The sequence below is a fragment of the Mercenaria mercenaria genome, unplaced genomic scaffold, assembly GCF_021730395.1.
Source record: "Mercenaria mercenaria strain notata unplaced genomic scaffold, MADL_Memer_1 contig_3276, whole genome shotgun sequence".
NCBI lineage: Eukaryota > Metazoa > Mollusca > Bivalvia > Venerida > Veneridae > Mercenaria > Mercenaria mercenaria.
The window spans coordinates 1-15,371 of NW_026461399.1; the positions used below are offsets into that span (position 1 = coordinate 1).

The 15,371-nt window shown below is 32.7% G+C and overlaps 1 protein-coding gene across 1 annotated transcript; it reads left to right on the top strand.

Annotated features, from left to right (window-relative positions):
• The first annotated feature begins 2,549 nt into the window (after positions 1 to 2,549).
• Positions 2,550 to 12,287, top strand: LOC123547423 (uncharacterized). The gene is made up of 5 exons (XM_053533974.1): positions 2,550 to 2,714; positions 3,105 to 3,219; positions 5,898 to 6,090; positions 6,775 to 6,880; positions 11,311 to 12,287. Exons 2-5 carry the CDS (start codon positions 3,170 to 3,172, stop codon positions 11,772 to 11,774), a joined length of 813 nt encoding a protein of 270 aa, XP_053389949.1. The 5' UTR covers positions 2,550 to 2,714; positions 3,105 to 3,169; the 3' UTR covers positions 11,775 to 12,287.
• The last annotated feature ends 3,084 nt before the right edge of the window (positions 12,288 to 15,371 follow it).

A 15,371-nucleotide genomic window follows, 5' to 3' on the forward strand; every position in this document is an offset into this window, starting at 1 on the left:
CAGAGGCGGAGGACGAATGATTTCAGAAACAATGTCACTTATCAAATCGTCACGGATAACATGTTGATACATTTCAAATAATAAGTTATAAATATCATATTAAAATTTCAGTAAAATCGAGTGATGTTATTGTATCATTTTATTTATTCAACCTCCCTATCCCAATTTTCCAAAATTCACAAAATATACACAAAAACGTCTAGCATTTAGGTACGTGCAAATTTCGTTATGAGGCAGCAAATCATGATAAAAAAAAACAAAATAACTTTATCATTGGTATGATATTTGCACATATATCAGTGAAAAGTCAATATTTACACCTCTGTTTCCTTATGAATTATTTTTCCTCGTTTTATAAAACCACTACTTTTAGTGTGTATGTTTGTGACTTTTTCAAAAACGGGTAGAGGTCGTAAAAAATGAAATACAAAATGTAATGTCTTTGCGAATTTGTTCCATTTCTAATATCTAATCAACAACATATTTTTCTAAACGCGTATGAAGTTTAGTAATGTACTGTTGGACTTATGGGCGGCGTTATGAGTTTTGATTACTATAATATAATATAATATAATATAATATAATATAATATAATATAATATAACATAACATAACATAACATAACATAACATAACATAACATAATATAATATAATAAAAATGTAATAGTGAATGAATAATTATTCAACATGATGAACATGAGTTTATTTGTTATTTTTTGTTGTTGTTGTTGTTTCACAAATGGCTTAGAAGGCAGTCAAGGTAGCTTCCTATCATGTAAAGATAACAAATACTCACATATTTTCAGGTTCTGTAGTTTCTTAGCACATTATATATATTGTACAACTGCTTTCAAGCTACCTTTTCGGTTGTTTATTTGAATAAGTAATATTTGGAAAGAGCTACTTTCTTAAACACATTTGCTGTTCCTCTTTATTCCTTGTTTTGATTTGATTATATTCTGCCTTTGTAATTTTTATAAATAAATTGTTTGGTGTTTATATGAATCATGTTATCCATGACGAGGAAACTCTATTTAAGCCAAATGTATCATCCTAGTTCAAGCTATTGTTATAGTAAGTTATAGCCTTATCACTTCTGTATTTTCTTTGCATATACAAATCTTTCAGACTGTAAGTATGTCATACAACAAGTCGAACTTGCAATGATACCTCATAATAACTTATTGTTTATTTTAACTATTATCATATGTCTACCTAGTTTGTAGCTGGTATTGCCGTTAAAATATTCTATTATTCTATACCTATTTTATCTATCCAATCGCGAACGTTCATTTGCAACATGTGACCGTACAATATATTATGGTATTTGGATACACGTGCGTACAAAAATCCTGTATTTTCTGTATTTGGACGCACGCGCGTACAAAAAATCCTGTATTTTCTGTATTTGGACGGTTCAACAGTCCCATGTTAAACATACGATAAAGCCCGAAACGCGTGAAAATATTCCGAATGTAAATCGGATGAAGTAGGCGCTCTATGTACAGGGTTTGATTATGCGTCTTGAAATCTGGATTTAATTTTAGTTTTTTTGTTTACAACACACAAAAACGATTCAAGGGATAACAATGCTATCTGATTTAGATATTAAAACGTTCGTTAATAATCAAAAACTTAAAAATACAGAAAAAAGGATCATCAGATGTTAGAATATTTGAAAAGCCGCTTAAAGAAGCCGTTCCGGACGAAACCTAGAAATTGGTATCAGCCCTGACTGTCTGCATAGCTACCTCAGCAGTTTTTATTTAACGGTTAAGAAACAAAATGGAGAAGATTATGAATGGCAACGGACGGGCGGTCAGCATCCAAAACATGTCTGCTCTATAATTCAGTTTTGGTCAGATCTTCACCAAACTTGCTGACAATGTTTGTGGGCATTACATCTCGGCCAATTTCGATAACCAGCCAAATTGTACCAGGCACTCTTTGCTTATAGTCCTTGAATTACTCGAAAAACGGGGAATTTAGACTTGTCCGCTCTTTTAAGTCGAATAGTTTTCATCCGATCTTCACCAAACTTACTGACAATGTTTATTGGCATATAATATCTCAGCCAAGTATTATTACCACCCAAATCGCCAAATGGCTGTTGTAGGGAGGTTGAACCAATACTTTTTTAATGATGATACGCAGAAAAATCAACATTCAATGAATTACGTAACTATATTACGTATGAAGTGAAATAAATATAGAATAAAAAGGTTATTTAAGGTCTAACATTGTTCTGTATAATATAAATTTGCACTCATACCAAGCTCGGAAAAAACTAAAAAGGGCAGGAATACAATATTCAGTGAAACATTTTTAATTTAAACTATTATTATAGTAAGATAAAATAGATATAGAATAAAAAGGTTATTTAACATTGTACTGTACAATACGAGATATATTTGGACTCGTACCCAGCTGAGAAAACCATATTGAACTCGCCTAGGGACTCGTCCAATATGGTTTTCTCAGCTGGGTACTCGTCCAAATATATCTCCGTATTGTGCTGAACAATGTTAAATAACCTAATATTATGTAAATATGTTGCTCAGTGGTCAGCATTCAAGTTAACGATTGTACGTTTACGTTTATTAAAGTCCTAATCTAACAGTGAGGGATGTTGAACACCTGTTAGTGCGCTCCTCTGAACATGGGCGACTAAAAGAGAAAACAGCATTCAGAAAAAACGGTGCTGGGCACCATTGTGAGTATATAGGATATTAAAAGAATAATTTAGAGAAGCAAATAGCATATATATTTGTTTGTTTGTTTTTTGTAAACTTTATTGATTCTACACAAGATTAGCTCTTACTTATATTTGTTTTTCATGCTTTTTTGACGCTACATAAATTTATACTTGCTTGCTTATTCATAAACTAGCACTGATATTCCTTTGTTGCTTTTTCGTTATACAAGCGTAATTGTACATAAATTAGCATATAATTACATTTTCTTTTTATACTTGTTTGATTCTTCATAAACTAGCACATACGTTTCTGTCTTATCATTAAACTGTTTATGTGTAACAGAAATCAACGAATACTGTTGATATTCTCTATACCAGTATCTCATCAAGTATATTTCTTTTCATTAGTCCATGGTATATTTGGATTCGGTCTTTTGAACGCAAGCACATTTGTTTCACAAGCACAAAGATATATGGGCACTCCAAAGCTGGAAATGCGATTTCTGGAACTGTCAAAAATGAGGTAACACTGACACTTAAAGCTTCTCATTAAAGAAATGCATCCTATGATCAACCAAAACTTTCTTGTTAAAAAAGGAAATCAACGTTGATCATAAAGTTGACTTTAACTGTTTCAGATTTTTTTCTACTTTTACATGTGAAATGGTATTGTAATGACTAACAGATGCAATTACACAAACTTAATTAGTTACAAACTAAGTCAATTGAAAAAGCCCGTAAACAAATTTACTATCTGTAATCAATGTAAGGACCTTGATAAAAATCAATTCCTTTTATTAGCGGTATGAGTCGTCAATGAGACGAGCGTTCTTGAAGGGTAAAATATTGAAGTTTCCATGCAGTTTGAAGAAAGCTATTTAAAATTACACCCTGCACTACTGTGATTAATTTAAACATGTCTTAATAAAATTGTATGAAATATGATAATGTCGAGAGATGAAAAACAAATTATCTGGCACATGACGATAACTAAAGTTTATAGCAGGTACTAATGGACTGTGAAAAAAAGACTAAGCAGGAGTTATCAAGAACTATTTAATTAGAATATCATTTCTCTATTGTTTGTTTGTTTGTTTGTTTGTTTTTTCAACAGTATTTCAGTCATGTAACGGCGGGCAGTTAACTTAACCAGTGTTTTTGGATTCTATACCAGTACAAACCTGTTTTCCGCAAGTAACTGCCAACTTCCCCATATGAATCAGAGGGTGGAGGAAGAATAATATCAGACATAACGTATTTTATCAAATCGTCACGGAGAACACACTCCCGCCCGGGGATTGAACGCACGACCCCGCGATCCGTAGACAAACGCTCTCCCTACTGAGCTATGCGGGCGGACCATTTCTCTATTGAATATATCAAACGGAACACGGCAAGTGTATGCCAATTTGATTTGACTGTACAAGTTTACTGTATCCAATCGTTAATTTGGAAAACCGAATCAGTAACGTATGACCTCGTATCAAATGGAGCGGTTTTGGTAAGAAAATTATCTTTTTCAGTTATTTAGAAATTATTGCCAGAGACGGACTACAGCGCAAGATGTGCTCTGAACATTATGGAATACTCGTTGCTATTCGTTTTCTAGCAAATCTGGGTACTTTTCTCACTGTGTTCAAAATGTGTTAGACAGAAAAAGGCATGCATGTACTAAATCCTGTTATCTATATTTTTTATAAATTATAAGCAAGATGGCGAGAAAGCTATTTTCGAGAGATTTTTCCTGAGATCAAAATAAGAATGTTGTGATTAGGAACTAATTTTCATACTTCAATGGAATTTTATTTCTAAGTTTAACACATCTATTAATGCGTGTCTGCCAAAATATCGAAAACATTCGCAATGAACTCGCACGAATACCTTTAAGGATTTAAGTACTGGTCCGCCGTTAAGTGACTATCCTTAGATGGTTCTCACCCTTGTGATTTTACCTCCTTTAGATTAGTATGTAAATTTTCCTTTTTCAGACTAAAAGTAAGGCAAAAGCATTTGGATCCTTGACGTCATCGATACGAACTTTATTCAATAGTAAAAATCGACAATAATTCAACTGAAGATGTAAGGGATAAGCATTTCTTTGGCAGAAATGTTTTGATTTGTCTAAAAATACAAATTATCATACCACTGCTTTGCGAGTTATTCTCTCAAAATCATTCTCTGTAAACACTAGCCACCTCTTTTTGAAGGCGAGTTGAAAAATGAGTTAATGATACCTCCATGTCAGCGCTATTTTATGTGCTATATGCTATCAAATATGCTCAAAATCAAACATGGACAAACTTATGAAAAGACAAAAAGACAAATTCTCTAGTGTAACAGATGTAAAAACTTCTCCAGTGTAACAGATGTAATAAATCATTATACTGTGCTAGCGAGCTGACAGTAACCTTCATGGAACAGGGAACCCAAGGGTATTTCAACCAGTATAATTCTATACCTAAAGACTCTGTACTGATTTCAAGTTCTTAGATAGGTTTGCTCCTCTATTTAATTTTCATATAGTCAATTTAGTAGTATGATGACCTAAGGCTTACTCTTACCATTGGATCATAAGACATCTTTTTTGCTCATGCTGTTCTTTGGGTTGCCATTTTGTATCACTGTTTTGATTGATAAATTAAGCGAATAAAGGTATGTTTCCCTTGGAAATTTGTGAAAACGTACAAAGAAGTAAACTCCGAAGCTCCTATGATACGGCATTTTGCAGTCGTTGATCCTGTGTCTCCTGCGTTACTGACAAGCACGGTCATGAATCGCCCTAGAAATTTAATTCATCATATATGATAAAATGTGTTACAGAAATGTGTCAGTGATATCGTGGAAGTGGTAATGAAGAACGCACAGAAATAATGCTTTTGTTTTTTTGAGTCGCTGCATTGTTTACCTGTATATTTGCATGTTTTTCCAAAGTAATTAAGAAAAGTGCTTAAATGTGCTGGGAAACGAATAGCAACGAGTATGCTATAATATTCGGAGGCCAATTTGCGCTGTATGCCGTCCTTGACAAATAATTTCTAAATAACAGAAAATACGATTTGATTTTCTTAACCAGAATCTCCAAAGCCCTCCTTTTGTTCCAAAATCATATGTTACTGACCCGGTTTTTCAAAGAAACGATTGGACACGGTTAAGTTACTACCATTATATTTACTATGATCAATCCTTACATTAATTTTCAAGGACACGTGGACGCCACACTCATGAGTTCATGTTTTGCCACAGTTGTGAATTTAGTGATGTCAAAGGTTGTTTGACTACAATTGAGTACGTTAGTGTTAATCTGCATTTTCAAACGTCAACTAAACTTTTGAAAGCAGAGATTGTATCGCCAAGCAATACACATTCGGTGTTAATGGATACATCCATAGACCAGGTAATTTTGATTTAAGAATTACAAACTGTATTGATTTATTATATACAATTTTCTGTCTGAAACATTGATTGTATTTGATCAAAGTAATGCAAAATCAATATTCAGCTCCCATAGAATCAGAAAAAAATAGCAGTAAATAAACAAAACGACTATTAAAGCAACAGCTTGATCTAAACGCCTCTCGTGATCATGGACTAGCAAAATCGGCTCTAGCCGAATAAAACATTCCATTCCATTCCACGGTACTTTTATGATAACCAGACTTAACTTTGAATCTGTCGGACATAAAGTGCATTGTCTAAATTCTCGTTAACTACAGTCTATGCTAACAATGCTGTAATTTGAGAATGAATACATATATCGGCTGTGCGCTTAATCATTATGTAGTCACATACTCCTGTGAAGATAATGATTGGTTGAATGGTTTATGTATTACATCTGTTTTCATTTGGTCTTTCAAAGCAATGTAGTGTTATATATGTTATATATTTTAATTTATGGTAAAATAATATAAGTGTCAGTTGTAAATATCATTAATCGCATGCTCACCATAACATTTACTTCTGAAGCTTCTTTGAAGATCTTTCTGAAAGATAGTTTATGACGTATTACCAATAAGACATTCAGTAAGTTCGTATTTTCATATTGTTTCATTTTTTAACATTGTTGTATCTTCTATTTCAGAAAAACCTACCAGTGTCTGTAGAGACGACGTTATTTTCTGCCCATTTCTGGGACGAGTTTGCATTTGGGAACTGGACATTAAATATACAAAGCCATCGTAATACAAGTATGTTTATACAAGTCAAAATATATATCAGTATTAAACATAGGTAAAATATAATACTAATAAAAATAAACCCAATCGTATACAATTTGATAATTTGTAGATTTTATTCAAATTTACAAAGATTTCAGTTGCTTAAGGTAATGGACCCGTAATATTGTACCCCCTTTTTAAAGAGTATTCCATTCCTACAATAAACCTACTCTAACTTATTTTCAAGAGGGCGTACGTTCAAGCTGCACCCCATCAGCCGTTTATAAGTTCATTAGCCGATTGTATAGTGGATTTTATTTAGCACATAAAACATTTGGTACATAGTTCTTTAAATATGATTTATTCAATCCAAAGCCCGAAATTATCCTGCATTCTAACACGATCCGATTCATTTTCCTATTAAACAAAGAAGGCTGAGAACAGTGAATTATTATACAACAATTCACTGTTCTGACGTCACAGTTATTAAGTCATATCGTCAAACGGCATAGCGGCGCGCTGGAAAAGAAACCAATTGAAAAACGGCTACTATTTAATGAATGCCGTCAAGGATGTACTTTAAAGTCCTTGGTAATGTGTTAGACTCCAAATAATATATCTCATATATGCTCTTGAATAATGCGCCCTCGTGATATAATTCCTTCGCATCTAATCTGAACTCCAAACAATGATTTATTCAGCGACAAATCACTAAATGAGATGTATTATTTCTTAATTAATTAATACATAAAATCTCTCTCTCTCTCTCTCTCTCTCTCTCTCTCTCTCCCTCTCTCTCTCTCTCTCTCGATGCACATTTAAAATAAATAATCTATCTTTCATGAAATATTTTTTCCATAGTTTACAAATAGTCTTTCAAAATAAAATAGATTTAATAATAATAATAATAATTTAGAATCGTAAATGCCAAAACTCAGCGACACCCATTATCTAACAGCTTTGTCCGGAAGCTAAAGCACTCTGTGGTCTGTCGAGGAGACCAGAGTTATATAACAAGACATTAAAAGGTGATGTGTCAACTGCTGACCATTTCTCATGCCATCTTAGTGGAATTTGTATAAAATATATTCTAACAAGGTATATTTAAGGAAAACTATCCAGTAACATCTTATAATTATTATATACCTTACTATAAATAGTAACAAAAAAGCCGTTAAAAACGGTCATTACGGCCTCTGTTGACCAATCCATAATGGCGCAGTGCACCTCACGCGCCATAGCCACTATGGCCAGAAGGCACACCGGAGCCGTATATTAACCTCTTATTAATATCCGAACGCCGAATAGATACCACTGTGGCATTTCTCATACTTTATCTAAAATTGCTGACTTCTAAGGTTAATCTCGCCTTTACTATAGTCGAGATACTTTAAAGAAAATGATCAAGTTGTTTAGAAAATAGATAAATCAATTAGAACTCTTCTTAATAATTACCCTAATAATACAAAATATTTTTTTTTTTTTTTTGTTTGTTTGCTTTTGGTATTACTAAGTTAAAACCGATTTTTTTCATTTGTTAATTTGATAAGTCATTTCTTGCTGTTTAAAGTGGATTTTACCTCTAATACAGAAGAATGCAGGGTAAGATATCTTTGAAAACACTGAGAGACATGCGGTAAAAGTTCTTTATTTTGCCTTTACTCTTTAGTTTACATATTGTGGAAGAAATATAGGTCGGTTTAACCTCTGTCCATTTGTAATTTTAATGTAGAGAGCAAAATTTAAAACAGTCTCACAGGTCATAATTTTCCTGGTTGGAGCTAAATTGCTGTCCGATTTTACTTGTAGTTATCGACAGTATTAGTTTGTGTTTTATAATTGTTAGCCAACACTTTGAGGTCTCTAGTATCAATATTATTGGTAAAATTAATTCTCTACAGTGGTTATAACTTTGAAATTTTTCTCTTTGAGCTTGAGGAAATATTATAATTTATACAAAATTTTGAAGAAAAAAAGACACGGCAAATATTGTTTAAGAATTGCATCACAGTGCAAAACAATATTAACTTTACGATTGTATCATGTTAATGCAATTTTTAGTTATTACTTTACGGTTCCACTACCTTAATAGATCAACAATAACAACTCCACAGGCCCTTCATTTACACCGAAGTTTCCTCACATTGTTCAACCATTTTGTGATTATTTCTGTTGATAATTTTCTATATAGCATGAGCTTTAAGTGACACGTCTATATTATATGTAGCTAATGCTGCTTTTATGGTTTACATAGCTAGACAACAATATGAATATGTTTTTGTTATTACCATGTGCTTAATTCAAAACAGATCAAAAGGACATGTTAGGCTGCGTATCTATTACAAAGACATTTCTGGAAAATTTACTGCATAGCATCAGTTTCTTCCACAAAGTAATGAACTGATAGAATAGGGCTAAAACATTTACATTACATACATTTTGTTTTGTTTAAGCATTGAACTAGAATACTTTTAGATATGGGCCGGGTCGGCCATGTGTGCCCTTGGGCGGATTGTTCCTGATCCTTATTTCGAAGTGACTCTTTGTCATACGCATAGATAAATATATTTTGTGTGAAATTCCTGGATACCCTTACTTAAATTTTGAGAATAGATGCACCATATATTCACGTAAGAATACGTATATTAAATCTATAAATCTAAATGCGAGTATCCAGTAAATTAAATATTAAAATAGTATGTTTCTAAGCTTAAAGAGTTTTTTTTCATTTGTAGGCGGTCACCATGTGACAAAAAATCTTCTATAGATTAAGCAATTTGACAATAACAGCAAAAACAAATGAAGGCATTCTATGCTTGGGACTTTCAAAAAATAAAGTATGATTTAAGCCAGTGCTTTAGCTATAGCTCTAAATCAACTACCAAGTTTCACCCTCGCGTCATTTGAGTTTTCCTTCTATTTCTATATGACCGCATCACACAAATATTCTGGACGTGCATCAAATAGTCCTATATTTATTTTTTATAATTTTGGAATTGTGTGAGTGTGTGAGCAACTGATGACTACTGTTTTAAACAATAAAAACCAGCCACAAAAGATTCTAGAATAATTATGAACTTCATATTTACATTCGAAATATTCGGAATCACTCCGCTTCAGTGTTAGGATCAGTGCTTAGGGTTTAGGGTTAGGGCTGAAATTGGCCCCACCCTGGGGTAACTTAGTTTTACATAGAGTTGTAAAGGGAAAACCATTAAACATTTCTTGCCTTGAACCACAATGCACAAAGCTTAGACATTTGGCATGTAGCATTGTATAGTGGACCTCTATCAACATTGTTTAAATCATGACCGGTCTATGCACAATGAAATGTTGATTCTTCAGGTGTATTAGTTGAAATATCATTCAATAAGCACTGGTTATCAGTCCTTTCAGGGCTTTGATTTATCATAGAAACTATCAAAATAGGTGGAGAATATATTGCAAAAGGCAGAGTTCTAACGTTCACTATCATTAATCATTAATAGTTTAATAAATTTTAAAGTATTTTTAAACTAAAGCAACAATATAAAACATACTAGCTTTATAAATGAAATAAATAGCTTTATTTTGATCGAATTCAGTGCAATTATGGGGTCAGTGATCATGCTTTGTATCAGAACTGTATTAATAAAAAACAGACAAATCATACTAGTCCATGGGCGTCTATTGAACTGTGAATGTAAATTATGTTGAAATTTAGGGCTATTCCATTAGTTTTTGTAAAGGCAACAGAATCATAAGGACATGTACATTCTGTTTAAAATATATCGCCTCAAGTTTTTGACAGTTAATCTCTCTGTAGATTATACAGTATATTTAGCAAACACGATGTGATTCATGTATTAATTGCAGCATTATATAATTACGCACATTTAGTATATAAAGTCAGTGAAACATCTCTTTAGTTTGTCGTAATATATACGAGTAATGTACATTTGGTACCTTGCATTTAGTACAAATATATCCAATACAATTCCTTTCTGCCATGTATAGTATATAAGTCAAATATTTTTATTACAGTTAGCTGCATCCACTATCTGCCGTATACGGCTATGGAAAGTAAAATCTTCATCTTCTCGTTGCAGACTTTGCTTAAGATACAGTTCTTCAGATTGACATAAATAGAGCAATTCCAGTACTGTACCACAGAGGCCTCCGTGTCCGAGTGATTAAGGTCTCTTACTTCTAAGCACTTTCCTCTCCTCCACCTCTGCTAGTTAGAGCACTGTTAGGAAGCAATCCATCTGGCTTACTGAACACCGGATGTCATAATAGCTGGAGAACCACCCGCAACTACATGCGTAGGCACAATTTGAAAAAAAAAAAAACATGCAGTGCTGTACCAATATATTTAAGACAGAATGTGGAAAACCATTTGTAACAGACACTGAAATGGCTTTAAAAGAAAAACTTCGAATCCAAATATTGCTTGATTATTTATTATGTTTATATTTCAGGTGAAACAACGATAAGGCGTGTTTCTTTGATGTTATACGGTACTATGAGAAGCAATGCCACATCCGAGAAGCAAATAACTTTCTGCGACAGATATTTCTCTTCTACTCCAAAGTCTGCGCAACCAACAACTGCTCAGTCTCAGCCAGGAAGGGCACAAACGGAAGCCAATGGATTATCAGGTGTACAAATTGCTGCAATAATTATTGTTGAACTAGTAGTAGTAGTAGTAGTAGTAGTAGTATGCTCAATCGCTATAATCGGTTACATTCGGAGGAGAAGAAGTAATAATATGGATACGTTACCGAGAGATCCATCTATACCTAGATCGTCAGAACAATTGGTTGACAGTGGCTTAGATGAATTAGATGAAACTGATCACGGACAAGAAGCAAATGAGTTTCTTCTAGATGGTGCCGAAGAAGACGAAAATGAAATGAAGGAAGAAGAAAATAACGAAACATAATCATTTAGTTGTGACTTTGTAAATAATCTACATACTCATTCAAGAAATAAGTAAGCAATGAATTTGATATATCTTTACGAATACGCCATTTATTAAATATATGTAGTATCTAACAACACGTTGAGAATAAGTGAAAAGAACTTAAAATTCATACATGTATTTATTCTGGCCTTATCAATAACGTTATTTTACATAAAATATCTGCAAACAAATTTATTTGAAAGACTGAGAAATAGAGAATATTAGGTTCATGTCTTATAAATTCATTAAACCCTTGACTTGTATTTTTTTCACCTCACCTAATAAAACTGAATTTATAAATACAGTAACCTAATGTTTTATTTAACCTACTTTCTGATTTAATTTCGTTTCAATTAAAAGTTATCCCAGCTAGGTATGTGTATGCCGAATATTTCAAAATTCATACGTCCTCCAAATTACACATGTAGACCATAAATATTTTAGGATATGGCGATAGAGCACGTTGTAAATAAATAAACCAAGTCTGCAAGTCCATGCGTAATCTTCATTATTTACTATCCGTCTGATCAGTATACAGTATCAGTATAAATGTCTATTTGTTAATATTATTAATTGATCCATGTCTATAAAATCCACGTTATTCCTCACTTAAACATCTATAGTTTCTCCGGTACACATGTACCAAGTTATCACTATCCTATCAGTCATGGATCTGAAATAATAGTAAGTATCATAACTATCTGGCATTACAATACCTTAACATTTATAATAAATAATGAATCATACATATTTACAACGAGCATAATACTTAAAACAATCATGTATATAACACTCATTACAACTTATGTTAGTCATGTATGATAATCAATACTTATGTTAAAATCAGAAGTGTATAGTGGTACTGTAACTACTAGTAAAACACACTTTATACATAAATAACTCTGTTCTGTGCTACACATCCATTGTTCTTTTCATAAAATACATGTATATGGCATTCAATAATAACCTTGCTTGTGAAGCAAAACCCCTGTAACATCATGATCAATCTCTGGTCTAGTCCTGTTCAATCTACCAGTGTCTCTCAGACACTGTGATGTATTAGCTGTAAAACCAAAACCATAAAGCGATATGCAATTGTTATATAATAAATGCCAGTTTATAGACCATTGCGGAAATTCATGACAATCCCAATACAAGAAGGATTTCTGTAATAGTTAGCCATTATAAACCATACTAAATCAGCACAAGCCAACACAAGAACCAATACTGACCACAGCATCCAATTCCAAACTGAACTATTTGTCAAATCAACTTTAAAGCTATAGGACTACCTCTACTTTTCTCCGTCATGTACAGTAAGAAATCTACGTATCCTCTCGACCAATCAAAAGAAAGAGCGGGAAAGTAAAGGAAGGTCAAAGTACACTAAAAGAAGGAACATCACAACAGGTTACAACAACTAAAAGTTGGCTTTACTACACACACAAAGCCTGCATTGAAATAGCTCTTAAAAGCCCGACTATTATAAAGTAGAAGCGGAAAAACAAAGGGCAGCCTTGTGTATTGAATCCGACCTTTTTGTACTGTTGAACATGAATGAATTATTTTAATTTCTTTACAAGTGAAGTTTTATCCGAAGTTCAGCCTATTCTCAGGAGTGATTTAAATTTATACAAGTCATAACCTGACCTGCTAAAAGAATCTAGGGACATCTCTGAATTTTGTTCGCAGTTTATAATAGAACGGGTACCCAGGCAACTTAATCAAGCAGCAGACGACATTATTAGTAGTACAAACGAATGGGAAGTTTCTTAAGAGCTTTTCATGTTTTTAGACGAAATGTGAGGTCTACATGACGTGGGTAGGTTCGCTACTTTTAGGAACAGGAAAATTAAGTGATATAATTCCAAGTGTGTTGATTTTGAATCTGAAGCAGCCGTTGACAAACGGCAACAACTGGCTAGTTCCACCAATTAAGTGTTAGTTTCTAACACTTTGTCACATCTGTTTTTTTTTTATAAAGCTGCAGGCACAGTAATTGTTCCAAAGTGGACAAGTTTGGTAAAAACAAACAAGTTATACACATATTTGATTCCGACAAGTATCTGTCTTCAATATAGAACTCTAATAATTTAGGCACATATGAGAACTCTCATATGGAAAGATCGTGTTCTGTACATTCTGTTTTTTTGTTCATTGTACGTAGCAGACGTAAATTCCGTAGTTCAGTGAGGCTACCTGTGATTCGATAAAACTGTTGCCTGTTTTGGCTACTCCTACTCAGTTTGTCCAGTATATACATATAAGTTGTAAGAGATTTGTTAGATTAGATAATTTGTATTTGGCAGAATGATATGAAAGAAAATATAACAAAATGAAAGTTCTGAGCCTACTCACTCATCTACACACAATAAAGAAATGTGTAATGTTTCAAAATTATAGTGGAATACGCCTTAGTTGAAGTTAAAAAGGTTCTATTTCGACATTTTGTTTTATATGAAATTCAGCATTCTTCTCGTCTAATGTGTATTTTACATTCGTAATACTTCTGTAACTTATATCCTTGAAAGCCTGCAGAAACGTTTATTGACATCCATTTTTATGAATCGTGATTTCATGTCCGTCAGACTGTTTTCGTAAATTGTTCTTTTCAGTCACCAAGCATTGATTTGCTTATTACTCATTGTTTTTTTTTATATTGAAATGTCTTTAAAATGGTGTAAAATTTGTGGAGATCATTTTAACATTGAAATCGATAATTACATTAAAGTGACGTCAGAGCGACAAATATGACGTTGCGTTTTAAAAAAAGGTTTACTTTTACCTTGTCTCATGTAAAAGCAAAACGATAGAGTTTGACAAAAAAACTTATATAATGACGAACATTATTTTTTTCTGTCGATTTAAGGATTCAAATCACTGAGTCACCTAATTCATTTTCTTGCAAAATTACATAACGCTACCCCTACAACCAAATCACAAGATAGCGCAATTTAGTATTTTTTCCTGCATATCCTTTTACTTCAGACAAACTGTACTATCTGCTTTTTCTTAGAATAATTAAATTAAATTAGCTTTCAAAACTGTGTTACCTTGGACGAACGTATTTCAGTGCAGAACACAGATTTTAATGTTTAGATTATAATATCTTTATTGAATGTGTGACAATGCGACAAAATCGACAACCCATTACCGTTGCGCTGAATTACATTACTCTACCCCTACCCCAGATAAAAAATGTATAATTCAAAAGATTTTCTTATGTCTCGTGATCAAGATAAACATATTTTTTAAACAATTTAAGTGGAATTTAATCAAATAGAGTCTTTTATAACTGTACAATGATTTTATTTAACGTTAAAATCACGTTGCTTAGATTGAAATTATTAGGTCGCAAGTTAATCATTATACATGAAAAATCATGCATCGATGTACCTGGCATTGTAAACATTTACAAACGACAAAATACAATGAAAATCCTTTGAATTATCTCAACAATCATTTTTATCTTTTAAAGGTATCTGCATAAAGTTCCATCATAAGCCGCTATTTCTGTGAGATCTACATGTATGTCATTAATATCTGTTAAGTCAATATAAATGTCTTTTTGAGGAA

What these genes read in the sequence shown, in the direction of transcription:
- LOC123547423 (XM_053533974.1), top strand. Translation starts at nt 3,170, where the DNA reads ATGGGCACTCCAAAGCTGGAAATGCGATTTCTGGAACTGTCAAAAATG. An exon ending in TGGATACATCCATAGACCAG is followed by an intron (nt 6,091 to 6,774) that starts GTAATTTTGATT and finishes CTTCTATTTCAG; the next exon opens with AAAAACCTACCAGTGTCTGT. An exon ending in ACAAAGCCATCGTAATACAA is followed by an intron (nt 6,881 to 11,310) that starts GTATGTTTATAC and finishes TTTATATTTCAG; the next exon opens with GTGAAACAACGATAAGGCGT.